The sequence below is a fragment of the Stegastes partitus genome, unplaced genomic scaffold (assembly GCF_000690725.1).
Source record: "Stegastes partitus isolate 25-593 unplaced genomic scaffold, Stegastes_partitus-1.0.2 Scaffold1496, whole genome shotgun sequence".
Classification (NCBI taxonomy): Eukaryota; Metazoa; Chordata; class Actinopteri; family Pomacentridae; genus Stegastes; species Stegastes partitus.
Genome location: NW_007579227.1, coordinates 34,427 through 60,171, shown reverse-complemented (window position 1 = coordinate 60,171; position 25,745 = coordinate 34,427). Strand labels below are relative to the sequence as shown.

General features: G+C 40.7%; 1 protein-coding gene across 2 annotated transcripts in view; it reads left to right on the top strand.

The window, feature by feature from the left end:
- nin (ninein (GSK3B interacting protein)) overlaps positions 1–25,745 on the top strand; it is a 31,883-nt gene that overhangs the window by 5,042 nt on the left and 1,096 nt on the right. The window contains exons 4-29 of one of the 2 annotated variants that reach the window (XM_008300077.1): positions 1,401–1,573; positions 5,760–5,805; positions 5,894–6,069; positions 6,945–7,091; positions 7,288–7,455; positions 7,638–7,774; positions 7,984–8,124; positions 8,548–8,722; positions 8,928–9,038; positions 9,287–9,376; positions 9,514–9,649; positions 9,762–9,883; positions 10,874–11,997; positions 12,912–13,725; positions 13,891–15,437; positions 15,791–15,889; positions 15,973–16,057; positions 16,128–16,280; positions 16,364–16,480; positions 16,721–16,834; positions 17,649–17,795; positions 17,887–18,066; positions 18,156–18,290; positions 18,383–18,484; positions 18,682–18,774; positions 24,315–24,428. In XM_008300077.1, the coding sequence (XP_008298299.1) occupies positions 1,401–1,573; positions 5,760–5,805; positions 5,894–6,069; positions 6,945–7,091; positions 7,288–7,455; positions 7,638–7,774; positions 7,984–8,124; positions 8,548–8,722; positions 8,928–9,038; positions 9,287–9,376; positions 9,514–9,649; positions 9,762–9,883; positions 10,874–11,997; positions 12,912–13,725; positions 13,891–15,437; positions 15,791–15,889; positions 15,973–16,057; positions 16,128–16,280; positions 16,364–16,480; positions 16,721–16,834; positions 17,649–17,795; positions 17,887–18,066; positions 18,156–18,290; positions 18,383–18,484; positions 18,682–18,774; positions 24,315–24,428 (6,446 nt within the window). Of the gene's footprint in view, positions 1–1,400; positions 1,574–5,759; positions 5,806–5,893; positions 6,070–6,944; positions 7,092–7,287; positions 7,456–7,637; positions 7,775–7,983; positions 8,125–8,547; positions 8,723–8,927; positions 9,039–9,286; positions 9,377–9,513; positions 9,650–9,761; positions 9,884–10,873; positions 11,998–12,911; positions 13,726–13,890; positions 15,438–15,790; positions 15,890–15,972; positions 16,058–16,127; positions 16,281–16,363; positions 16,481–16,720; positions 16,835–17,648; positions 17,796–17,886; positions 18,067–18,155; positions 18,291–18,382; positions 18,485–18,681; positions 18,775–24,311; positions 24,429–25,745 lie in introns of both variants that reach the window. The other variant, XM_008300078.1, reaches the window with a different exon arrangement.

Here is a 25,745-nt window from a genome sequence, read left to right as displayed (position 1 = left end):
CAGAGGCACAGAGCCAAAACCTCGGGCCCAAAGCCAATTAGCTGACATTCAGACTGTTTGCACTGTCGTGGTTGGACCACTTGCATGGCTTGTTGTTTTAGATTCAGGTGTGGATGACACAGAGACTGGCTTTATCCAGGGATAGACTGATAATCATGGACAATATTTGGCATTTTACCAATTATCTGTATCCTTGTTTTTATTAACTGTTTATTTATGAATTAAATGTGCTGCTTTGGGTCTGATGCAGCCGCCTATTTCTATCTGTAATCACTCTGTGGTCTCAGCAGAGTCTCCTTAGCAGAACAAAACACCAGCCGTTGCCACAAACCAGGAAATTGGCTACTTTCACAGCGGCTAAGGCTACGCTAACGGCTTGCAGCTAAAGTGAGAAGGCAGGCACAGATTACCCTGAAACAGTGTCTGGAAAACGGCAACAAATAGTGCTATAAGATATGGGCCTTAGTGGGAAATAAAGGCGACAGAACACTGAAATATTAACAGAGCAGCAGACGAAATTGCAGGAGACAGACTGATCAATCTCAATCAATTGATATCACAGTAAACGGTGTCCTAACATCCTGACACTGTCACTCCTACTGCTAGTGTAGATATTCAGCTGTAGTAATCCTTATTAATGAAGCAGCCTAGTTATGAATGACGGACTCCCTGCTCCTATCACATGCTATTAAATTATAACATAATGTATATTGGTTCCAAAAATTGGTTATCAGTCTTTCTTGATTTGAAATAATCAGTGTTGGTATTGTCCCTAAAATATCCCCATATCAGTCAATCCCTAGTTTTATGATCATAGTTCTTCGTTTTGTGTTTTAGATCAGGTACTGAGGCGACATGAATGCTAATATGTTTTCAGTTTCCACACTACTCTAGAGTTTTAGGAACCCTAAAATCGAGAAGTTGCAGACAACATTTTAGCTTTAGAGCTCTAAAGTTGCAGAGTTTTGTTTTTTTTAGTTTGGACGGGCAGAAACTGAAGCTTTGTGGAACTTCTATTAAATGGTGCTCACATTTGTTTCTGATTAGGCCTTACTGTCTCTATGTTCATTCCTTGATTCATCACGCTCCATTTTCTGGAGGAAAACAAAGACCTGTGCTCTGAGGCTTTAGGCTTATCATGACTATATTGTGTAACATATTTGTGTCAAATCATTAACAGAGTAAATGCAGCGCTGTCAATATTTATGTCTGTTTTAGTGAATCAAATGGGAACATGTGGCTTTGAAACATTCTTTGGTCACTATTTTTAGAGAAGTTATTGGCTTTAGAGAAGTAGAGCTGCTTGGGTAAATGTTAGTCATTGGGATTTTCTTCTGTGGTTAATTGTGTCCTCTGTTTCCTGCTAATAATTCTGTCTCTTTGTCATTATATCTCCTCAGAGTCTCCTGAGATCCAACCAAAGTTTGTGAAGGGCAGTAAACGCTACGGGCGCCGCTCGACGCCGGAGTTCATAGAGCCTATTTCGGACTTGTCTGAAGTTCCAAACGTAAGCACAGCTGACGGCGAGGATTTGGAGGACAACTATGACTCAGCTGTTCCCAGGAAGCGTGAGGTAAAAGGCTCAGACTGATGAGTTTTTCCAGCATCGCTCTGAACCTCCAGACACCTCGATGCCATCCTTATCGCCTCCTGGCCTTGCATGTGCTGTGTTTCTCAGCAGCGCCGAGGCGTTATTCTTAGCTAATCAGCTTAGTGTCATGCAGGCCAGATCCTGAAATGTAATATAGACACTCTAACACAGGCCCTATTCATTATGTAACCGCTTCATACTGTCTGTAAATAACGCTGTGAGCATAATTACTGTTCAACAAGCCTTGGGTAATCAACACATTCCTACAGTGTTTGTGTAGTGCCGCGTTGTGTTGTCAGCCTGCGATGGAGCGAATGCTTCAGTGCCACGGTGTTGTATAGCATCAGTTCAGTCATGGCCAGCTGAACACTCTGCATGGTTCCTCTGGTGATCTTCCAGGATAATCCAGCTTTCTGTGCTGACATAGAGAGTTGTTTAACATATGTAGAAAGGCCTAAGCTCACATTCTGTCTGAGCATCCATGACCTGCAACAGAAAGGGTGGAAGACTTATAGTAACATCACAAGGTCCTCGCTTGTTGGCTGGTAAAGAAATGAACTAGTGCTCAATTTATCAGAGTGGTTGATTAAAAGAAAACTATTTTTAATCACTAGTCGATGTGATTAATGAAGAAGCAGTGATTCTAGGTTATGAAGTCCTTTTTTATCAGCATTAGAATTAATGTCAATTGTCAACTAGGGTTTCATTGCCAGCACAACCCTGATTCCATGCTCAAAAATAATAGTACAATGCACAGATTTGTGTCAGAAAAGGCAACACAGACTGGTTGCCTTTACTTTACATGGTTGTATTTTTGATTTTCATGAGTAGTTGACCCTCAAAAACCCAGTCTGAGCCAGGAGAGGCCTTGACGTTTCCCAGGAATTGAGTTTTTAGACACTAAATCATCATTTAGCATTATCAGTAACTGTCGTCGAGTTGCACTACGTTAATTTTCACATCTGTAAAACACAATTCATTGCATTTTGCAGCCGTTTGCAGAGAGCGTTGTACAACCATCATTTCTTTTTTATTGTGGGAATTTTTCAGGGCAGTGCACTGTTTAGTGTTTAAATATTAAATAACATGGCACAGGGTAAATGTCGTGCACTATTCAGTAAATACATCAGGGTGTGAACACTGCCTTGGGCTGTTTCACAGCAGATCTTTTGTTTTGACACAGCAGAAAAAGAACAGGTGTTCCTAATGACATGAGCAATGGTTTGTTTTATGCAAGTATAATTAATTGATTGTTTTAGATATGCATCTAACAGTTATTTTCATTATTGATTAATCTGTTCATTATTTTCTTGATTGTCTCCTTAGTCTGTGAAATGTCTAAAGATGGTGAGAAATTCCCATCATAATATCTCATTGCCTCAAGGTGCTTTTGTCCAACCAGTTGTTAAAAACACAAATATATTCAGTTTATCATGTTTAACAATGAAAAGCATAAAATTTGCATATCTAGGATGCTGTAAATAGCAAATGTTGTACTCAAAAATGAACAAAACAAATCTGCAGCTATCAAAATAATGTCTAATCAAATTCCTGTTGATCAGCTAATTAGTTAATGATCTAATCTATATGCAGTTATATTTTATTTTTTAAGACAAAACAATTAACAAAAAAAAAGAGTCAACAGGTTAATAGATATTGTGCATGCACGCCTAATGCTGGGCTACGACTACTGAAGATTTGGGCTGATTTACCTGTTTAAATGTGGATGTATAGATTATCATGCTAGCACTTGGAGTAGCAGATGTCAACATGCTAGCCCTTGAGGCTAACGTTAGCAACAGGTGTTAAAACTGATCATTAAATCTCACTTCTAGTTCTGACTGAAGTGTAGCCAACCTGTGTTGATCGCATCTTCCTGAAGGTTTTCTCATTGACACTAGTTTTGCCTTTTAGTGCTTTTGATTTTTTTTCTCACTACAAAGTGTTATTGGCGTCACAGCAAGTTGTTGCACCACAGTTTCCATTTTGTTTACACCTGCTCCCCATGAGATCACATGAGATGGTGCACTGTTCCCTGCCCTCTGGCACAATAGTTTTGCATCACTATTTTCCAGTGTTATCGTGTGTACATGTCTGGGATTAGGGAGTAGAATATCTGTGAAGTTTTTACCTACATGCAGGATGCAACCCAATTCTGTCAGGATTGTAAAGCTTCTTTAGAGTTTATGGTAACTTTGCTAACTGCTGCGGTCTTCAGACAGCCCAGTAATTCCTCATGCTGATGCAGACCTTTGCCAGGTTGACACTAGTCTGAATGTGCTGCAGCAGCGGCAACAAAGAGCACCAGTTCACCAAAACGGTATAATGATGGCCAGTTCAGCTTGAGCACGGATGGACATGTTAATATTCTGTGTATTGTCTGTGACTCCACCCCAGATGGCCGCCAGCGCCAAGACAAACACAATCCGAGACATTGAACTGAAGTGTGTCTTGATGTTGACTAATCTGGGCAGCAACAATGCTACAATGTCCGGCCTGGGGACCAGCAGATGGGGATGGGTCAGGGGGCTCTGCCACGGAGACGGCAGGCCCGGTGCTTTGGGAGGAGGAGGGTGTCGGACTGTGACAGAGGAACAATGAGCTCTGCTTCCCCTCCTCCTCTGCATGCCGACACTCCATGTATCAAAACGCCACTTGCAGGATCCCATCTGCTCTTCATTCCCTCACTGTGGCTCCTCAGACAATAGATGGACGCTGTGGGACTGAGCTGCAGCGCTGTGGGTCACACCCCTCTTTAATATTTCTCAGCACGCGAAAAACTTTGTTTGTGGAACGTCTGTTAAGAACAACAAAAGCAAAAAAAAAAAGGCAAACAAAACTGTTTTTGGGGACTGACAGGGTGTTTTTTTTTGTTTTTTATCTGAGAAAGTGTTTCATTTTCAGAAACAACCCCCAAAGAATGCAACTGAAATTATTTTTTTTAACATTAACAAGATGATCTCATTAGGCATGTGTTTTTGAAGGTTTTAAATCTTCTTCTTCTTCTTCTTTTTAATATATTTGCTTGTTTGGGAGGTACAAAAGCAAAGATGTTACATTTTTTTAGTCCAGAAGTTTCCAACCATCTCACACAAACTGTCTAATTTGCAAAAATGCTTTCATTTTGATGCTATAAAAAAACATGATATGATTTGTCTGATGAAGGTCCAGCATCGAAATGTTGCTAATTAAATGTTTTTTTCTGAAGTTAGACAGTTGCTGAAGTCTGTCGGAAACCTTTGGATACGTTTGTCCCTTTCCCACACATCTCCCCTTAGTGAAGTAGATCTGCGAAAAGTTCCTTTGTCCTGAAATTTTTCTTTAAAAATGATTTTTAAACCAATTTTTGAGAACTGGCAACTCTCATTTATAAAGTTTTTAGCAACAAGTCCCAATAAATACAATGCAAGTTTATCTTTAAAAAAAAAAAAAAGAGCTCACCTTATGGCCCATTAAGGATCTTTTCATGAAGCTCTTGATCATTTCGGATTATTTTGTTTACATGTTATTTACTACATCTGACATTTATTGTTTGCTATTAAAACTTAAGTAAGAAGCAACAAAAACAAAGCATTAAATTTTTTTTGTTTCTGACTTGCAAGTTGATTTAAAAAGGGTCCCCTTTAAATATATTATAAATAACTTTTTCCATAAACCTGATCATCTGGCCTTATGGCACATTCAGTTTCTATTTATTTTAGAGCTCTAGATTGTTTTTTTTTTTTATTTGCTTGCTTGCTTTTCAATTTTATGCTGCACATTAGCATAGAGAGTATAATATTAACATTAAAATGCCTGAAAAAGAAAAAAAAAGGCGAAGTGTGTCCGTCCGTGACACGGTTTCTTTGTCACCGTTCCCGCTGACCCTCCGTCAGGACTCGTGCCGTCACAAAAGCTTCCTTGTGTTTTTTTTATGAGCGTCTCCGGCCCCCTCGCCCCCCCCTCACATTCAGGCTCAACCTTGGCTAATTTAAAAACATGTTTAAACACAGCTGATTGTCACATGAGAAAACCAGCCTGAGTTGGGGGTTTGTGGCATGTTTCTCACAGATGAGTTGCTCTATTTTGATTGTGTAAACCTGTTGCTATAGAAAGGCCAGACAGTCGAATTAAACTCACTGGTTTTAATATTAATTTCAGTTTCTGTGTGTTTTTTTGTCTCTAACAGCGCTGGAACGCTCATGAAACAAGCACAGAGGAGTATGAGGCAGAAGGTACGTCAGACTGGCAGCATGCTCAGAAGCTTCACTACATGCTGCAGATAGTTTTTAATAAATGATCCGTGTTGTGTTTTATTTGCAGGTCAGATGCATCTCTGGAACCCCGATGAGCCGAGCACACCTCGGGGATCCAGCGGTTCTCTGTCGGCCCGTTTAGAGGAGCGACTGCGTGAAGCCTGTGAGGATTTGGCCATAACGTGGGACGGATGTGCCGGACACACTGAGCTGCTCGCTCTCTGTGAACATGTGGGCCTGGAGGTGTGTTTAAGGCTGAACGGAGAGTTGACGGCATTTTATTTTAGTTTTTTTAAATGTAATTATTACTAAAAAAGTTAAAAGTTTCAAAATCACGTCGGCATATTTTTTTTTCCTCTTTTTACTTGAGCTCATAATTTGAGTCCAGAAAATGTGCATTTCCTGCTACCCAAGAACTCCATTACACTGTTATGCTGTCTTTTAGTACGTTAGGAAAGTGCTTCTTTATCATATATACTCACTTTGCTTATTCTGTAAGATATCAGTTGCTTTTATCCAGTGGCTGCAAAAGAAGCAGTTATCATGGGGTTGTGTTTGATGTTACTTGGGTCAAGTGCAGATTAACCTGTTATTATTTTTGCTGCTATGCCCCATGGGTGAAATTGTGAGTTCCCACAAAGCTATAGCTGGGGCAGATTTTGGTGGAATATGATTAAATGACCACTAAGAAAAGGAAATGCAGCAACAACAAACACTGGAATCATTTATTAGATTTAAGTTTTTAAATTTGAAAGTCATTTTTAAATCTTTAGTTTTTATGGAGGGGACTGCAAAGTTATTGTTACTGAGAAAATGTTTAATTTCCAGCAATAGTTCCTTATCAATACGATTATACAATTTATTTTTTGGATTTACATTAATAAAATCATCTCACCATAAACAACATTTAGTATCTGCTTTGGAACTCTTGATCATTTATGATTTCACTTGCTTATCCTATATGATTGTTTAATATTAAGTTTTATGTTGTCCATCAACTGATCTCTGCAGCTCTGTTTAACATCATATACAAATTGCAGGTTTAATTCTTGACTCACATATAAATACAGTGTTAAGAAGATACTTAGAATTTTGCTTTTTCAAAATAAATCTTTCAGATTACCGGAGACACGCTGCTGAGTCTGACAGGTGATGGAGTGATGAACGTTCAGGAGTTCGTTTCCAAGGTTGTAAAGCACAACAAACCTCCCACGCCCTCCGCCTCCACACCTTACAGACAGCTCAAACGGCTTCACTCCACTCAGGTACGCTACTTGTTGGCTGAGCTCCGCTGGGTTGGGGTAAATTCCCAACAACACTTGTTCACTGATTTGATATAAGAGCAAAAAACACAAAGCATGACAGAAGTGTTTTCCTGTATGTGTATCAGCTGTAGTTGTAGATCTACGAGCAATATTTGGTCTCAAAATTGTAAAAAGAGACATTTCCGTTTACTTCCAGCCCTTTGATGAGGGCGGCCGGAGGATAGCGACCCCCTCAGCTTTAACCAGCTCCATCGGCATGCGGCTCTTCTCCACCCTTGATGACGGTACCGGCTACACTCCAGTCGAATGCATCCTGGACGCCTGGATAGAAGAGGGAATAGAAAACAGCACTGAGATCCTGCAGGTAGCATCCTGAAGTTACTCTGAGCAGGCGTCAGCATCATAAATCTGTGATATCGGTTCATTTGTACATTTTGAAACAGTCAGCTAGATGGACGAAAGAAAACAGGTGGATTGACTAAAAAGATGAAGAACTCCAAAAAAGACATTAATTAACCCCCTTTATGTTTTTTTTTTTTTTTCCAGGCTTTGAATTTCAGCCTCGACGGAAAACTGAGTCTTAGTGATCTCACCATGGCGCTTGAAAATGAGCTGCTGGTTACTAAGAATGGGATTCACCAAGCAGCACTGGCGAGCTTCAAAGCTGAGATCAGATATCTCCTGTGAGTATGAGTCACCGCTGTAATGCAGCTCATTCAGTGCCTAATGCTGTTTGTTAATCCTTCATTAACGAGATTTGGGATCATTTTTGGAGCTTTCGGTGTGAAATAAAAACAAGATTAATAAATCCTGCAGGATTACTGACGTTCTGTTTGTCATCTAACTCTTTGTACAATTATTGTTTCTGCTGTTGTTGTTTTTTTCCTATTAGTGAGCGTGTAGACCGAGAAATCAGGGAGAAAGAGAAAATCCAATCAGACCTGGAGAAAGCAGAGAAGCTGAAAACTCAGCTGGCCACTGAGGTGGACGAGCATCACTCTGCAATAGAGCACATGAATAGCCTCAATCTGAGGTAATTTATCACTCAGAATAAACAATTTCTCCTTCAGTTTTAATATTAGATGTCACTCTACTGATTAGACAGACTGTTTGAACCTATTTGTTTAAATATTTAATGTGTCCCTCCTACGTCTAGTCTCCTCCTTAGATCTCTGTTAGATGTAAATCTCATTACTGTGGAGGATTTTAAGGATTAAAACACTAAGAGATTATAGCTGCCATCCCTGTTCATCTCATACATTCATAGACTGCAATTAATCCTAATTAGTGATGTGTAATTTCTTCGCATTTACGAACATAAAAGAGTTTTTTTGCCAATAAAGAAGCAAATTCAAGCTAAAGACTTAACATTTTATATACTTCTTTGTCTCAGATGTTGTATTATTTGATATTTAAGCATTAACATTCTGTGTTCACTGTGGATAAACGTCTATAGGAAGCTTGAGCAGGAGCACAAAGAGAAGCTAGCAGCAGTGCGATCGGAGCTGATGAAGGAGATGGATCAAATCCAGCAGCAGGCGGGCCTGCAGCGTGAAGAACTGGAGGCAGAGATCGACAAGATCAGGGATGATGAATCTTTTCTCAGAGACCACCTCTCAATCTCAGTGAAGGTACAGAAAATGTGTTGTAGCATCACTTGGTACATTTGTTTGTTAGTTTTATGCCATTTACACACGTTGGTGACTTTGGCTTTCAGTATGTGTGTTATTCCCACGTTGCTCACTATATAACACTATGTTGTTTGTTTATCCTTAAAAGAATAATTGGTCAAACACTGAAACATAACCTCTGTTGTTGAACTCTACATGTTTTCAGGAAAACAGGCGTCTTGAAACAGAGTTACTGGACAGCAATGAGAAGCTAGAGGAGGTTCAAGGCCAAGTTACCAAACTCCAGACCAGTTTGGACAACATCATGAAAGACAAGGTACAGAGCAGCGGTGTGGCTTTCAGTCAGGTGGTTTCATGAATGATGACTTTCTCTATTGCTTCTATTATTGGAGCATAAACATACTTCTGCTCACGTTACTGTTTTGTGTTGATTTCCTGCTTTCTTTTTGATTGCAACTTGATCTTTGGTGTGTTTTCTGTGTTTCTGCTGAGCTCTTTTTGTTTTTGATTCATGGTTTCTGTGCAAATATACCATTAACTTGTATGTGATCTTATGTTTTTTAGTTTGGGGACCTGGACCCTGGAACTGCAGATTTCCTTCTCCAAGAGGAGCGTATTAAACAACTACGCAGCAGCTACGAAGGACAGTGCAGGGTAATTGCTTTTAAATCACAGAAAGTTTAGGTTTTATTTATTTCTGTCAGTTTTTCTCTCCACCCATGCAAGGTGAGGTGTAATAGTAGAGTGGGAGATTTGATCATTTTTGTTTATTTCACACTCTTATTTTGTAGGAGCTGCAGGATCGTATTGACGAACTGCAGTCGGAGTTGCAGGAGTTCCACACTCTCAGTCAAACTAATCAGCTCTGCCACAAACCTCTGTCTGAGGAGCTGGAGAGTAAAAGCCCCGGCATGGAGTCCGACCCAGGTAGACCCAGTAAATACCGAAAATACACAGATACACACAAACTGTATAATTCCTAGAAAACTCATAATAGAACTCGAGGAAACCGGCCAGCTTCTAACTTGACTTTCTGCAGGTATCGGATCAGAGGAGGTTCAACCTTTCAGCATGAGCCTCGAAGCAGAGATGATGCTGGAGCAGCTGAAGGAGCAGCACCTTCAAGAAGTGGAGGAATTGCGAAAGCAGCTGGAAGCAAAGGTCAGACTAATAGAAACACCATTTTGAGTGCCTAATTTTGTGTATTTAAATGAAAGAAAGAAGTGAACTAACCAGATGTTATCTGTGACAAACAAGTATAAATCTGTGACTTGCATTGAAGTTTAGGTGCGGGCAGTTTAGATGCCAGACTTGACAGTCGAACTTTATTTGTATAACATCCATAATACAGTCAGTGTAGCTCATAGTGCCCTGCAGATGACTGAACAAACTTTTACAAATGTAAAAAGAAAAACTTCATGATTGTAATGCAGGGCTCCAGTTATTTTCTTTATAGATAAATGAACTATCATTTTGCTGATTAAGTTCAGTTTAATCTATAAAATGTCTGAAAAGCAGGAATGTAATAAATTGCTTGTTATGCTGGACTCACAAACCATAATATGTTCAGTTTCATATATTAAAAATAATAGTTACATAACATTAACGACATAACAACTGGAGCTGTGATCGTTAGCGATTAGGTTTTCAACTATTAAATTATTTCTTAAACTATTTTTACAATTATTTAATTGGATTGATTATTTTTTTTAAGAGGAAAAAGTCTTAAATCTGTGATTTCAGCATCCTAAATGTGAATATTTTCTGGTTTCTGTGACAGTAAACTGAGTATCTTTGGGTTTTGGGCAACACAAGACGTCATCCTGGGCTTCAGGAAATGCAATTTTGTGATGTTTCTTAGAACAGACAACTGAACGATTACTCAAGAAAACAATCAACACATTAGTCAACAATGAAAATAAGCCTTATTTGCAGTCCTATGAACAATAGTAATAATCTGTATTTATAGGGCACTTTTGAAAGTCTGTGTTACAAGGTGCAAACAAAAAAAAACAAGGAAGGGGGAATAAGGAATATAAGAATGTTATTCAGTGGAGGTGCAGTGCTTGATCTGTAAAGAAGTTATTGCTCCGAATGAATAATTCTTTTATCTACCTCACAAATGCATCTGTGTTCTTTATATCATTTCAGGCCAGTGAATTTGACAGCGCGGTAGAAACACAGAGGGCGACCCATGAGGACCAGAAAGCCGCTTTGACCCTCCAGTGCCAGCAGGAGGTCCAGGCCTTGAAGGAGGAGATGGCCGGTGTTCAGAGCCGAGCACAGGAGCTCCAGAACCAGCTAGAGCAGGCGGAGCTGGAGCGGACCTGTCTGGAGGAGAAGCAGGCCAAAGAAAGGGAAGACCTGGAGAACCTGCAAGAAGAGGAGGTGGGAAACCTTAGACACGAGCTGCTGGAGGCCCAAATCTACACTGCAGACCTGGAGGAGCAGCTGAAGAACCTGGAAGCCCAGCAGGCGGAACCCAGTGAAAGCCTTGTCACTGAGATGGAGGAGCTGAGGAACCAACATGTTGATGAGATTAAGAAACTAAAGGACGAGCACGCAGAGCTGTTTGAAGTCAGCCTGGCAGAGGAGACAAGGAAACTGCAGGAGGAAAAGGCTGAGTTGGAGAAAAGATTGCTAGACGATTGGGAAAGAGAGAAGAAGCAGTTGCAAGAGAGCCATGAGGATGAACTAAAGGCCAAACTAGAGGAGGTGAAGCTGAGGTTTGAGGAGGAGCGTGACGAAATGGTGAAGGGACTGACAGAGCAGTGGCAGAAAGAGAGGACTCGGCTGGATGAGCAGAATAATGAGTCTCTGCAGGTGCTGCTGGAGGAGGAGATGTTGAAACTCGTCAGGGAGCAGGAGGAGAAAGAGGGAAAGCTGAGGGAGCAGTGGGAGAGCGAACGAGCTCGGCTTCAGCAGCATCACGAGGAGGTTCTGCTCGACAGGGTGCTGGAAGAAAGGTTGCAGTTACAGGAGCAGTTTGAGCTGAGGGAGAAGAAGCTGAAGGAGGAGTGGGAGAGGGAGAGACTGCAGCTGGAGGAGGATTACGAAGGGATGATCCAGGACCGGCTGAACGAGGAGAAGGAGAAGCTCGAGACTGAGAAGGAGGAGGCGGAGAAGAGAGTGGAGAGGCTGATGGAGGAGGAGAAGGTTCAGCTGGAGGAGAGCCATCGGGAGGCCATGAAGGAGCTGAGAGTCAAGCACGCCGAGGAGAGGGACGCACTGAGCGCCACGTTGGACAAACTACGAGACGACATCGCTCAGGAGAGGTGAGAGTTTCACTTTATCATGTTTGTTATACGCTCTTTCAGACATCCACTCCTTTTTGTTTATCAAACAGAAAAGTGAGCAGGTTTGTCAAAGCGACCCTAATCTTCCTAGTTTGGTCGCTTTCTACGCAACACAAGTACTTTCCCTTGTGTGAAGCGATTTTTGGGAAGGAGTTTTTGACATTTCAGCACTGATATTGGTCCAGAAACCTCACAAAGAGCACTGTTTGTAGCCAGAATCACAGAAATGCCTTTCTCAGTCTGTTTCCTCTATAATTTCACTTCTAATGCAAACTGAAATGTCCATAAAAATAACATTTTACTGTGATGAAGCCTGAGACTAACGGGTCAGATTCACCAATTATAAATGTAATCAAGGTTTTGGAAAAATCCTTAACAGGAGCTGAAGTTTAGTTGGTTGATTCCAGCTGTTAGCAGGAGTCTTTCCTCTGAGTTTATTGAATACATGTAGCGACAAACGGCAGCAGGATCCATTTGAGCACATTTGCACATGAGACACATCAGCAGTAACTTTCTTATTTATTTGCCTTTAATTAAGACTTTCAGTTTTGTTTGTTTCGTGCATTGTTATGTATTATAAAGCGAATGACAGAAAGCCGTCATTTTAACAGACTGATGAAACCAGCCATGTTGTGTTTCCTTGTAAAGGGCTTTGTTTGTCCTTAAATGTGCATTTTTTGCTCAGAATTAGAAATCGATGCTAAGCCTAAATCTGCTTGCTGTTGCCTGATATGAGAGCAGTGCAGATCCTTACCTATTTCTCAAATTGTTAAACTATTCGTTGTATTTAAAATGCCAAAAAAAACAAAACGTTTTTTGTTCAGGTTTTTTAAGTTTACATTAATAGAAGTTCAAGCTTGTTGCTGTAACAAACCTTGAATAACTATGTACAGGAGGGAAATCGAAATCAGCTTTGACCAGAGAATCAAAGAAGTGGAAAATCGTTTCTCAGGTGATCAGGAATCTGTCGAAGAGCGTTTTCAAGCCGATGTTTTGAAACTCGAGCAGCACTACCAAAGTGAGCTGAAGGCTCTTTCCGACAGCCACGTCACGCAGAAGCTCCACTGGGAAGCAGAGATGCAGAAAGCTCTGGAGAGCGCTGAGGAAGAAAGAAAAACGATGGAGGAGGCCATGGAGCAGGAAAGAGAGGGACTAAATCAGGAGTGGACAAAAGAGCGTCAGGAGCTAGAAAATGTTCACAGCGAAGAAATGGAAGCGCTGATGGTAGAGAACAAGGAGCTCCAGAATGAGCTGGATGACTTGATGAGTAAGGCCCAGACTAAAGAAATAGAGCTGAGCAGGCAGCTGAATGAAATCCACAACAGGCTGCAGGAGAGCCTGGACACCAAACATGAGCTGGTTGTTCAGTCTGAGAACAGAGCACTTGAGACTGAGCTCCTGTTGAATCAAACAGTGGAGGATTTCAAACAGGAGAGGGAAGAACTTCTGAGCAACAACTTAGAACTTGAGGCAAAATACAACGAGATACGTTCCATTTCTGAGAGGCAGGTTATGGAGAGGATCGAACTGTTGACCGAGCGAGATGATTTAAAGATGAAGATCGAAGAGCTGGAGATGCTTCTCAGACAGGCAGCCGTGGACTTCGAGCTCGAGCGGAAGGAGCTGCAGGAAAACGTGTCCAGTCTTGAGCAGGAGTTAAAGAACAATCTCGAGAACGGCAGAGAAGAGCTTCAAGCAGAGAGAGATGTGCTTAAGATCAGAATAAAGGAGCTGGAGATGGAATTAAAGCAGGCAGTTCTGGACTTTGAGCTTGAGCGGAAGGAGCTGCAGGACAATGTGTCCTTTCTTGAGGAAAAAATAAAAGACTATCAAGAAAATGATGGAGAGGAGCTTCGAGCGGAGAGAGATGAGATGAAAATTCAAATAAAGGAGCTGGAGATGGAACTGAAACAGCTTTTGGCCTCTTCAGAAAGAGATGAGAAAGAGGAAATGAAGGATTCAAATGAGATTAAAACATGTATGGAGGAGATGCTAGACACCAGTGAATGTATCTCTTTATCTGGTGAACCACCTCAAACTCTGCTTGATCAAGACGGTGGTGTAGAGACCACAATGGAAGATACTGAAAATATAGCAAATGATGATCAAGCTGATGATGAAGTTGGCTCTTCTACCAGCGATGATGGAGAGGACAACGAGGTGACGGATGCTGCTAATAATGAAGAACAAGAAGATCCAAGTGTTGTGCAGGATGAGACGACCGAGACTCGTGACTTGTGGCCTGAGAGTGTTTTTGGTGAAGGATGTGATGATGAGGTCGATGTTCTTTCTCACGAAGGCTGTGAATTGACTTATTGTGATCACAACAACACAGAATCCCCTGAAAATGATCAAAATCTTGAAAGCAAACATGAAACCGCTTCCCGAGGGATGCAGCGTGAGCCTGCCTCATCACTCGAGGCGTTTGGTGACGGTGAGGATAATGAAGTTCTCAAACCGTGTGACGAGGAGCTCAAACCTCAGGATGTACCAGCTGTGGACTGCGGAAGCTCTTCCCATGAAGACGAGCGGCATCATGAGATTGTGGTCGTGCCGTCAACACCGGAGGAGACAGGTGACCCTTGTCAACTTTCTCTGGAGGATGCAGAGGTTTACCTTTTAGCAAGTAACTCTCATGACCACAGACGGGAAGGTGAACTCGTTTTTGATTCAGGCTGTGAACATTTAACCGCAGAAATAAAGCATGACTGTGTGGAAACTCTGGTTGAAGATTCAGATTGTGAGCACCAGGAGAACTCTGTCCCAAAACTACAGGCTTTGTATAAGGCCGCCACAGACGAGAACGTTCTCCTGCACGAGAAGATTTCTTTGCTTCTGCAGAAGACAGATATACTCGAGAATCTACTGGCTCACAACAGTGAAAAGGTCAAGACTGGCCACCAGATTTTAGAGGAAAACTACGGCCTCAAAGTGAAAATGCTGTTGTTAATGGAGCACGTCAAAGAGCTGGAGATACAGGCCTTAAAAATGACCGATCTTCAGATTAGATATGAAGATTGCATGTGTGAAAATGCCAAACTGAAGGATCAAAACGGGGAGCTCGAAAAGAGGGTTTGGAGCCTCGAAGGAAGGATCAATATATTCCACGACTTCCAAGATCAGCAGATTTCACTTGTGGACGAGATCAGCCTGATGAGAGAAGAAAACGCGAAGCTGTCTGAGCTGCTCGGTGGGTTGGAGACGCAGGACGACATTCTTTCAGCCGCGCACCCACACGCCGATAAGTCGGAGGAGGCTTTTGTGGGTCTGGACGGCGAGCTGGAGGTGAAAGTGCAGGCGGTGACCGACCTCGAGGACTGCTGTAAGGAGTTTGAGAAGCAGAACACCAAACTCCGCAGAGCCATCACAGAGCTGCAAGACAAGTCGCAGACATTAAATGAAACGACACAGGCTCATAGGTAACGTGGAGAAAAACTAGGATCCCGACCCTCCGTGTCCCTCCGTGTCTCCAGTGGCCTCTGTTACCCCATCCCTTTGTACTTCCATGTTATAAACACTCCCAAGCACGATGTAGAGCTGTTGTTCTACTTGTAACTGAGCTTTTAAATCCTTTGTGCGGTGAACAGTTGTGGCTTCGCTGCCTTGATCCCTGTAGATCGCATCTGCGTCTGTAAAGCTTTGAATCAGATGCTTTTAAGCAACACGTAGCGGTTGTGATGTGTTCTAAATATGCACCATGTGGATTGTTTTAATCTAGTTTGTAGAAATCTCTTTCACTGACTCTTTCTAACGCAGTTTTTTCTCTTTAAAGGTCTGAAGCCGGTCGTCTCGCTGAAGAAAACGTCATCCTCAGGCAAAAAATTGCTGCACTGAAGGAAGAGGATTTGAAAGAGGCCCAGGATGAGTTAACGTAAGAAGCAGCAGATATCATTTTATCATTCACGTTAATGTGTTTTTATTTTCTCATGCAAACTGACATTGCTTTAATTCTAGACAAACACTGGACTCCTTGAACAAAGAGAAGTTTGAAGCTGGAAGAGCAGCAGAGATTTTCAAGAAACAGGTAACTAAATTCAGATTTTTCTCTTCACATAATCACCTCTTCTTCATTCAGAAGCAGCTGTTGAGATTTTAATTTATCTCTCCCCCTCCAGATTTCAGAGCTGCAGGATGAGAACGGGATCCTGTCGGAGGAAAACACCCAGAATGTTGCTGAAATGGAGAGTCTACGACAGCAGCTGGCAGAGCTGATAAAGGAAAACGAGAGGAGGGAGGCGTTCCCCGCTGAAGAGAGAAACAAGGTAAACAGTAATGTGAGGCTGATAGTCGTCATGGTGTCGTGGTGGTCGTAGCAGGTAGTTAATCAGTGGCTGTTTTGTGTTAGCTGGCAGCTTGTGTGTCTGCTCTGGAGGCAGAGTTGACCAAAGCTCTGGAGGACTCTGCACAGCTGGAGGAGAAGAACATCCAGCTGTCACAGCAGATGTCCGACCTCAGAGAGAAGGTGAGCATCAGATTATGAGCACTTCAATGGCTCTCACATCAACTCCATCAAAGTGTGACACAAACACTAAGTGTAGAAGTAGTAACTCCACTTTCTCCTACAATGAAACTTCACGTGTCGTGAAGAACAAACAGAAGAGAAGCAAACTGAGTATTTTCTCATCTTGAGGCAGCTGTGATCTGCTGAGATATGTGAGTTTAACTTTAGCAGTAAAGAAAAAGGCTGTCTTTTTGTTTCCAGGCAGCCAAGGTGGACACTATGGAGAGTCAGCTGAGCCATCTTGTAGAGGAGCAGAAGACTGTGGATAAAGAGTCTGTAGGCCTCCGCCACCAGCTCGCCAAAGCTCAGGAGAACGTAAGTCTGCTGCAGCTGAAACAGTTAGAATCAGTTGCCACGTTTTCTAGTGTTTCTCTCTGAGCTGAATCTTAACCCTCTGACCCTGCAACAGGGTTTAAAAAGCATGTTATATTTATTTTAAAATGACCATTTATCAGATCCAGAAACTGTACAAACAACACAAATTGACAGACTTTCAACTTTTAGCAGGAAAATTAACCAATTATTAAGCTTACGATTGAGATATTTCATTGAAATCACTTTAACATTTTCCAAAAATAAACCATTTGCACCAGATCCTGTAAAAAAAAACTAAATTAAATATTCTGCATTGCAACAAAAATTCAGGGATGTTTTGGCTGAACTGCAGGTAGTGTTTTAAACTGAGTATAGAAAAGGCAAGAAGAGGGACTGAGTCTGTAGAGCTGTAAACCTGTCAGTGGTAGTAGTTGTAGGACAAATATGTAAAGAAACTGAAAATCTAAGTAGTAAAATGTTTACAGTAAAACTGTCATATTGCAAAAAAGACATTTTTGAGTTCCCTCTTCTTCTAGTCATGGTTGTGCTCTTCTCATAGAGGTGCAGGACTTTATAGTGCATTAAAACATCAGCCCACAGTGAGTAAAAATGTGAAAGGAGCAAAAAAATGCCGGGAACCTGCAGGGGCTTCAGAGGGTGTTAATATTTGGAACAACTGCCTTTTCGTAGCCTGATTCCAAAGCATTTTACAGTTACTGACAATGTATTTACATGGATTTGTAACAAACCAAACCCTGAAGTCTGCGTGTGTGAACAAATTCATCAGGATGAATGCATGTCTTCTCCTCTGAAGGTCAAGACAACAGATGAAACTCTTCAGGTTGTCAACCATCAAAGTGCTCGCCTGAAGTCGGACCTCCGTGTTGTGCAGCAGGAGAAGGATTCCCTCAAACATGACGTTGCAGTGCTGCACAAACAACTGCAGAACGCCAACGATAAAGTGAGTTTTTTTTTATGTTTAGCTGCCTCAAGAAACACGTGTGCGACCTGAGAGAACAAAACGTGACCTTTTTTCCTTTTCTTAATCCCAGAACCATATTTTGGAGATGGCCTTGCACTCGAGCGGCCTGCAGCATCAGAGCAAGAAGCTGTACAGAGACGAGATGTCCCGACTGATGGAGCAGGAACAGCAGCTGCTGAGGCAGGAAAACGAGAGGCTTCAGGCAGAAGTAGGCAGCATCACAGGCGACCTCGTCCAGGCCAGAGAAAAGGCGAGCAGAGGCATTAATACTAAAGACAGACAAGCGTATTAGTGTCCATTTACCTCTCTGTTGCTAATCTTTCTATCTTGTGTCCGCAGGTCCGGCAGCTCGATGCCACCATCGTGTCCCTGAAGCAGCACAAACAGCAGAGTCAGGCCTCCCTGCTGAAGGCCTTGGAACAGGAAAACGTCTCTCTGAAACAGGAGCTCGAAGCACAAAGGGAGCTGACTAAGGTATAAACTGCATTCATCCCAACAGGAGATGCTTTCACACCTCCAGATTATGTGACGACCTTCTAAATTCTTATTGCGTTGTTTGATTTCAGGGCTGCGAAGCTGGACAAAGACACACACAGCTGGAGAGCCTTCAGCAGGAAAACGAGTTGCTCAAGGCCCAAATGACCCGACTGTCGACACAGCTGCTGGAGGTAGGTCGTGATGCCAACTTTCTGGGCTTTTGTTAGAGCTTTTTACTATAAGATGTATGATCTGCTGTGGTTGCTTTTAACTCAGTTTTTGCTCAATTTCAAGTAGAGAAAAAGAAAATTCTCACATCTCAGTAGCAGTTCATGATCACATCTGTTATAATAAATTCTTCTGTGTTACTCTTTGTTTCCACTTTCAGGCATTTCAGGCTCAGTTAGTCGGACTTCTGCCTCCGTCACCTCACAGGATGCCGAGAGGACAACATCGTGGCGAAGATCCGGACAACATGCAGGTACAGTGCGATTTAAACCTTATGATAAAGTATAGTTGAAAAGCTAAAAGAGAGCTGCATGTTTGCATTCTACTCAGGGAGGCTTTCAAATTAAATCATCAGGATAGAAGGAAAAAACTTGGTCTGGTTTGCAGTTTCTGTAGAGCCTGAAGATGGAGCACCACTGCATCATTACACAGAGTTGCATTACATTCATCTCCTGCCATTTTCTGTCACTGTTGTTTTTTTGTCACATCGTGGTTATTTGTTGTCAGATGACAATAAATTCATCATTACAGCCTGTAAGAGGGGAAACGTTCTCTACACATGTCATGTTTTACCTGGTTCTAAAGGGATGTAATGGGAGTTAAATGTCGATACACCCATTATGTTTCATGCACTCTCATAAATCACTCAATTCAGGTGCTAAGTAATGCATTTTACATTATTTTATGTGCCTAGTTGCCGTAAATTTCAAGGAAATGCAACTTTTTTTTTGCATGAAAGCAGCTATTAAAAACCTGTGCTTGTCCTACAATAACAAAATGTACAATAAGAACCCGAACAGGTCCAAAAAAATCATATTTTAAATGCCACATGAATCACAAATAACCGTTCTTTCGGAAATCCAGTGTTTTCCTTCATATGACCGCCACTGCTGGTGTTTTTAAAAAATACCATTAGATTATTTTGAGCCACAAATGCTTTGTGTTCAGGACAGTTCAAGCAAACTTCACGAGTAGATGTCAACAATAATGCAAAGAGTGGTGACAGTCCTGCAGTTTAAACATTAGTCAAACGTTACAGCAAACCAAATCATTTGATAGGAACGCATTAGGAAACAGCTAGCTATGCAGTTTGGCCCACACTTGATTTCAGAAGCAGAAGAGAACTAACAATTCTCAACCGTCTAAAGCCCAAAACTTCACACTGGGTTTAAAAGGCAGGTTATCTTTTTAAAAAAAAACTAAAAATCTCCCACATTACAGAGGCAAAAACCTTAAAAATAGAAATCTCATCAGATTTTCAACTTAAAATCACCATATCTCATTAAAATTGCTTTATTTTACATGTCTCATTTAAATATTTGTCAAAAATAATTAGTTTCTGTTATCAAGATTCTGCCATTTTTGGCTGAACTGCAGGCAGTGTTCACACAGAGCAGGTAAGAAACGATATGGAAACAAGTTAAAAATGTAAGTAGTATATAGAGCCAGCATTTTGTTCCAGTACTGATAAAACATGTGAAAATACTGTACATTTTGATTTCATATTTTTACAATTTTTGTAAGATAAAGATTCAAGGAAATTTAGTTTTTTAATTTTTTTTTTTTTTATGATTTATTCAATTCAATTCAATTCAATTTTATTTGTATAGCGCATATTTACAACAACAAGTCATCTCATAGCGCTTCACAAAGGCAGAAACAGAAACACCCAACAATTATGGCTTTATAACTTTGTTACACTGTAGTAAAGACATTTCTGAGTTCTGGTCATGGTTGTGATGTTTCCATCGAGGTACATGACTTTACATTGCACTGAAAAATGAGCTCACAGTGAGTAAAAATGTGAGCAGACAACAGAGAATTGACAAATGGTCTAATTTTTATCTATAGCTAGCTCCCTGGTAACCAGGGGAAACACTGGAAACAATCATAAACTGCTGAAAAAGTGCATCATTTTCCAAACACCTGAACTGAGTGTCATCTAGTTGTGATAATCCTCTTTCATTTCTTGATTTATTATTTTTAATTTTCCATTCCTCTTTGTGTCTGAAAGCCGGGTCCTTGTTTTGGTTTCCGTCACACATCCATCTCAGCGCCTCGTCTGTCCTCATCTACTTATGTCACACTTTAATATTTACTTTTTGGGTTTGGTATTTAGTCCCTTGGTTTCTGTGTGTCTTTTTGTTTTTAAAGTCACCGTCTTTATTTGGTTTTCCATCTCGGGACTGGAGTAGTCGCGGTGGTGTGATCATCTGGGTGTGCTGCTGCTGCTGCTGACTGTTTTTCCATTTCTCACCTTCTGTCATGTCACACAAACCTCCAACAGATAGACGCAGTTGGTTATCTGGCCTTTAGTCACTTTATTTGTATGTGTAGCATGACATTACTGGTCACCAATAGGTTACCGAGAACACAGTGGAGTCAGTATGAATGCATATTGAGCACAGTTGTTAGATGAATTGGAATGTTTGCAAGTATAGTAGAAGTTAATTGTTGATTTTGTACTAATTTCTGATTTATAGTCATAGTTTAAACACATCTTTGTTCACTGCTACATCAGCATGCAGTATTCAAGTAATTTTGTGCGAAATAAGTAATTCTCCACATCCACAATGTTAATAAGAAATACTTATTGACAATATGTCATATAATCATGAAATTGTCACATTTTCTATGTTTTATTTGCCAAAATGTGGAATTATTAAATTACAGCCCTCAAAAAAAAAAGATGTTTGATTTAAAAACTGCTCCAGCAAAGTTTTTTAAAAAAAAAGAAAAAAAGGCATCATGACATTTATCTGTTTTCATGTCCGTATTAACACAATACTAACCTGCTCGTATGCACAATCATTCCTGCTGTTCATGCTGGTCGTAACGCTGTCAGAATCCACAGTCCTTGTTCTGTGCAAAAATAACTTCTGAGGTGGAGCCAAAGCTAAAATGAGCATTAAAGGTGGAGTCAGCAATTCTGGAGAAAGCCTGTTTATAATTAGATGGGCAGCGTTTGCCAGGTTTATTATCACTGGCAGGCTTGATTTAAGCTCCTGTGTTGAGCTGCTGTGATACTTGGCTGGGATCACTTCAGGTCTTTGTTCCACTGTGTTGAGTTTCTTTGTGTATTTTAAGTAACTGACATTGAGCGGATAATGTTGGAGCTCATAAATGCTAAACAACACTCACTTTTACTGAAAGAGAGAAGATGCTGAAATCGATTGAGTCAATATAGAGATCGGTAGAGCTACGAACATGAGGAAAGGTAGGATACTGGCTGCTGCGTTAGCATTGTCAGCAAGCCAGATACAACTACAGCCTGTTACATATTATGTTTCATTTCAGAGAAGCTTTATCTTTGTCTAAATCAGTACATCGTATAAACTTGGCATATTAGTCCCAGCACAGTTGTTGTAATCTGCATCACCAGGATGTGTACGAGCATTACAGACTACAGCACAGCATAGATTCAACACAAAGTGCAAACATGAATCTGTGTGACAAGATGATGATTCTCACTAAATGTATGTGGGATCAGAGTTGTTGGCTCCACCTTTAAATGCTTATTTAGTTCCAAATCAGTTTTCGGTGTTGTCCTGCTGAGCTGCAGTGGAGGGACAGTCATCTGTGAAGGACACTGGATCCATGTGGATATTTAAAATGGTATCTGTGGAATTTTAGATTGATGTCAAATACTTTCTGCACTGCTTTTTTTTCTGTTCAAACATAGCCTCAAATTTTATTATCCAGAAAAACATGCTGAAAGATGAGCATCTTTGTTTTCTTTTTTACGATCTTGGAAAGTATTTGTTATATGAAGCTACAAGTTCATAAACATCTTTATAAAAATCCACTTCATAAGCAGACTATTGTTGTCGTAATTTATTCAGCGACCAGTGGATGGCACTCAAGTCGCATCTAATACATGACGTTATATAGATTTTTCTCAGCTGTGGATGCTGTATTGACTTCACAGAACACAAACATGTTTTTTCAAATCTCTTTCTAGTCAGTGAGTTACACAGCTGTGCTTCATTCAATGAGTACAAATTTGAATGTGTGGAAAAGGTGCTGAAAGTAGGTCAATTTTTAAAAAAATATCCCTAAAAAAATCACATATATCCAGCTAAAATTTCACAAATATCTTTATAAGTGTTCTCATTTTATGCTGTAACAAATTTTTGCACAGGAGACTGTAGATTTTGTCACATCTTCTAGTTTAAAAATGCATGATGAAGGTATCTATTTATTGCCAGTATTTACAGCAGGAATGACTTCTCTGCAGTGTGTTTTGCAGATTTAATGGGATTATTTCACATTTTCACAGCTTATATTTATTGTCTACATTTATTTATCAGACCATTAGACAATTCTTCTGATTCTAAAAAATCCGTGTGAGTGGCCGTTGTGTGTCCAGCCTGTGTCGGTGTGTAGGTCTAGCGGTGAGGGTGGAGCTCTGGTGAAGTTTACCTGCCTTCTCTCTCCAGGGGCCGATGCCGGAGCAGCGGGCGGCTCACGCAGACAGCTACCGGCGGATCGGTGGACTGTAACACCGGCGTCTTTCCCCGCTCTTCGCTCTAACCTCTCCTCACACTCTGCTCTTCCTCTGCTGTGTCTGGAGCGAACGTCTGTAGCACGTGATTGATTTTTTTACTGCATCCTTATAGGAGATTGTGAACAAACAAGGTGCCTGATTGAAAAGGGCGCAAAGGTGTAATTTTATTCCACTGCTGCTAGGTGGCAGGAAAACGCAGAAGACAAAAAAAAAGGCTCCTGGTGTTTTTCCCAATGGGATTTTAATAATGATCATTTTGTCAGACATGCTGTATGAAATGTAACCTCCTCTGCACTGAAGTGTTGACAAACTGGGACCAAACCTTTTGTAGTTTTAATATCTCTCCTCATTACGGGGAATCTTTTTTTTTAACCCTAGGGTGTATTTTCTGATATTTTCTAATGTTTTGAGACAGGGTATGTACATCCTCAGAGGCTACATCTTGTGTTTGCCTTGTGATCATCGAGGAGTGTCGCGCTGAGGCAAAGTTAGTGCCTTCTGAGCCTTTTTCTAACAATCAACCCACTCCCGCCTGCTAACGTCAGGCCATGTTACCGTCCAGAGATTTCTAAGTCAGTTTTACAGTTTTGTCTTCTCTTGTCTATGAAATATTTGACACATATTTGAATGTTCCTTTGAGCTACCTACTCTCTGTCAGATGTTACGTTTGTGATCTTGGGCCTGTTTTTGTTGCTGCTGCTGCTGCACAACCAAAGTGATTCACATCTTTCTGGTTTTCTGTTTTTTTTCTCAAGCAAGGACTGTTCAGACACGTAACTATTAACTTTGAATGTTTATCTGGCTTTTTTTTTTTTTAATTAGAAAATCCACCTGAACCAAATCATCGTAGTGTGTCTTTAGATTTATTATCGTCATGTGTGTGTGTTGTGATTTTCGAGTCATGTAGTGAGATTGTTTTCCCCCCACCATGTATAGAATCGAATGTATTTTATTTTATTTGTTCATTTGCTATTTATTTTATTTTATCACATTAGGATTTATTTTATTTATGCATTAATTTATTTTTTTGTAGAAGTCTCTGGAATAAAGGGCATCATTTTATACCTATTTATATTTTATTTATTTTTTTAGCTCATTGTCCTCTCCTTAGATATGTACCAGGAATCATTATCCAGATAAAATAAATGGACTAGCTCACAAGAAATGTGGTTTCTGACTCCTGTTTTTCATTCACACCAGCTCAAAGGGCCGGGAAATGCACATTTTATCACCGTTTTATCGCATCTGCAGCATCTTGATGTTCTCCTCGACTGTCTCCTCAGCAGGATGACAGGGAGAGGAAGATGAAGAACATGGAGGAGCGCATGAAGGAAATCGAGCTGTCGCTGCACAACGTCAAGCTGCTGCTCAAAGAGAAGGTCGCTCAGCTGAAAGATCAGGTCAGTTCAACACTTAAAATGCTTAAAGAGGGGCTATAGTCCCTGACTCAGCGGTCGTGGGTTTGACTCCCGCCCACGGCCGTTTGCTGCAGGGCTCCTCCTCCATTCTTCTCCCCACTTTCCTGTCTGTCTTTCACTGCTCTATCAAATCTCATGTCGCTGAGAGACTGAGATTGGGTCTGTTTGTCTGATGCACAATTCAGTAATAATTCACTGAGATTAGGAATGATAAGTTTTGCCTTTTAATAAAGGAGAACAACATCATTCACTCATACAAACGTATGCAAAACTCCAAATCAAAGTAATCAAGCAAAATAGCGGTCAACAAAAAAATACAGCAACCCAGCTCACCCCCTCTCTCTTCCTCCGACATTGAACAGGTGAGTATGTGAGCTTAAATCTCCATCCATCCATCCACAGAGGCCGCTATCCCCCTATCCAATGTGTTCAACAAAATACATCATATATATATATATCATATAACAATAATCAATCTGCCCCTTAGCCTTATCACAAAACTAAAGATGTACTCATGGCTCCTATGTCTGTTAGAAGAAAGAAAGAAATAAAATTTTTTTTTTTTTTTAAAAGCTCAAAAAATCAATTGCATGACTGAAATAGCTTAATTATAGCTACATTATCTGCAAAAGCAAGTTGGAAAACCAGCATTTATCGATTCCACAGCTCTGGTTTTAAGGTGCTGTAGCCTACAAAGCTGAAACACTACTAAAGATATATGTTGGATCTATAGAATCACTGAATTACTAAATCAGCTCGGATTCTTTCCTTCAACTTAAATGAACAGATGCATCGAACATGTGGAAAACAAAGGTTGCATTATGTGTTTAAACTCTTTATATGTCTCTAATATTATAGTGTGCTCTTTGTTAAATGTGCCACTCTGTTTGTGATTGGTCATCTGGTACCAACTCCGCCTCTTTCATGTCAACACAGAAACTCTGAGTCGACTTAGCAAGTTCATAACCAGCTTCATAAAACTGCCAAATACTTGGCTGCATATTTTAAAAATTAAAGATGCCTTCATTGTCAATGTACATGAAAATACGAGGAAATTCATTTGGCAATCTCTTTCAGTCGCAGTGTGAGACATAGTGGACACTGTTTACAAAATGTCACATTATGTCTACTGACCGACCAAAAACCAGAAGTTTACATACACTGTATAGAAAGACATATAACCTTTTTTTTCTCATTGTCTGACTTTAAATGTGACAAACCTTTCCTGTTTTAGGTCAGTTAGGATTACCAAAATTATTTCTATTTGCTAAATGCCTGAATAATGAGAGAGAGAATTTT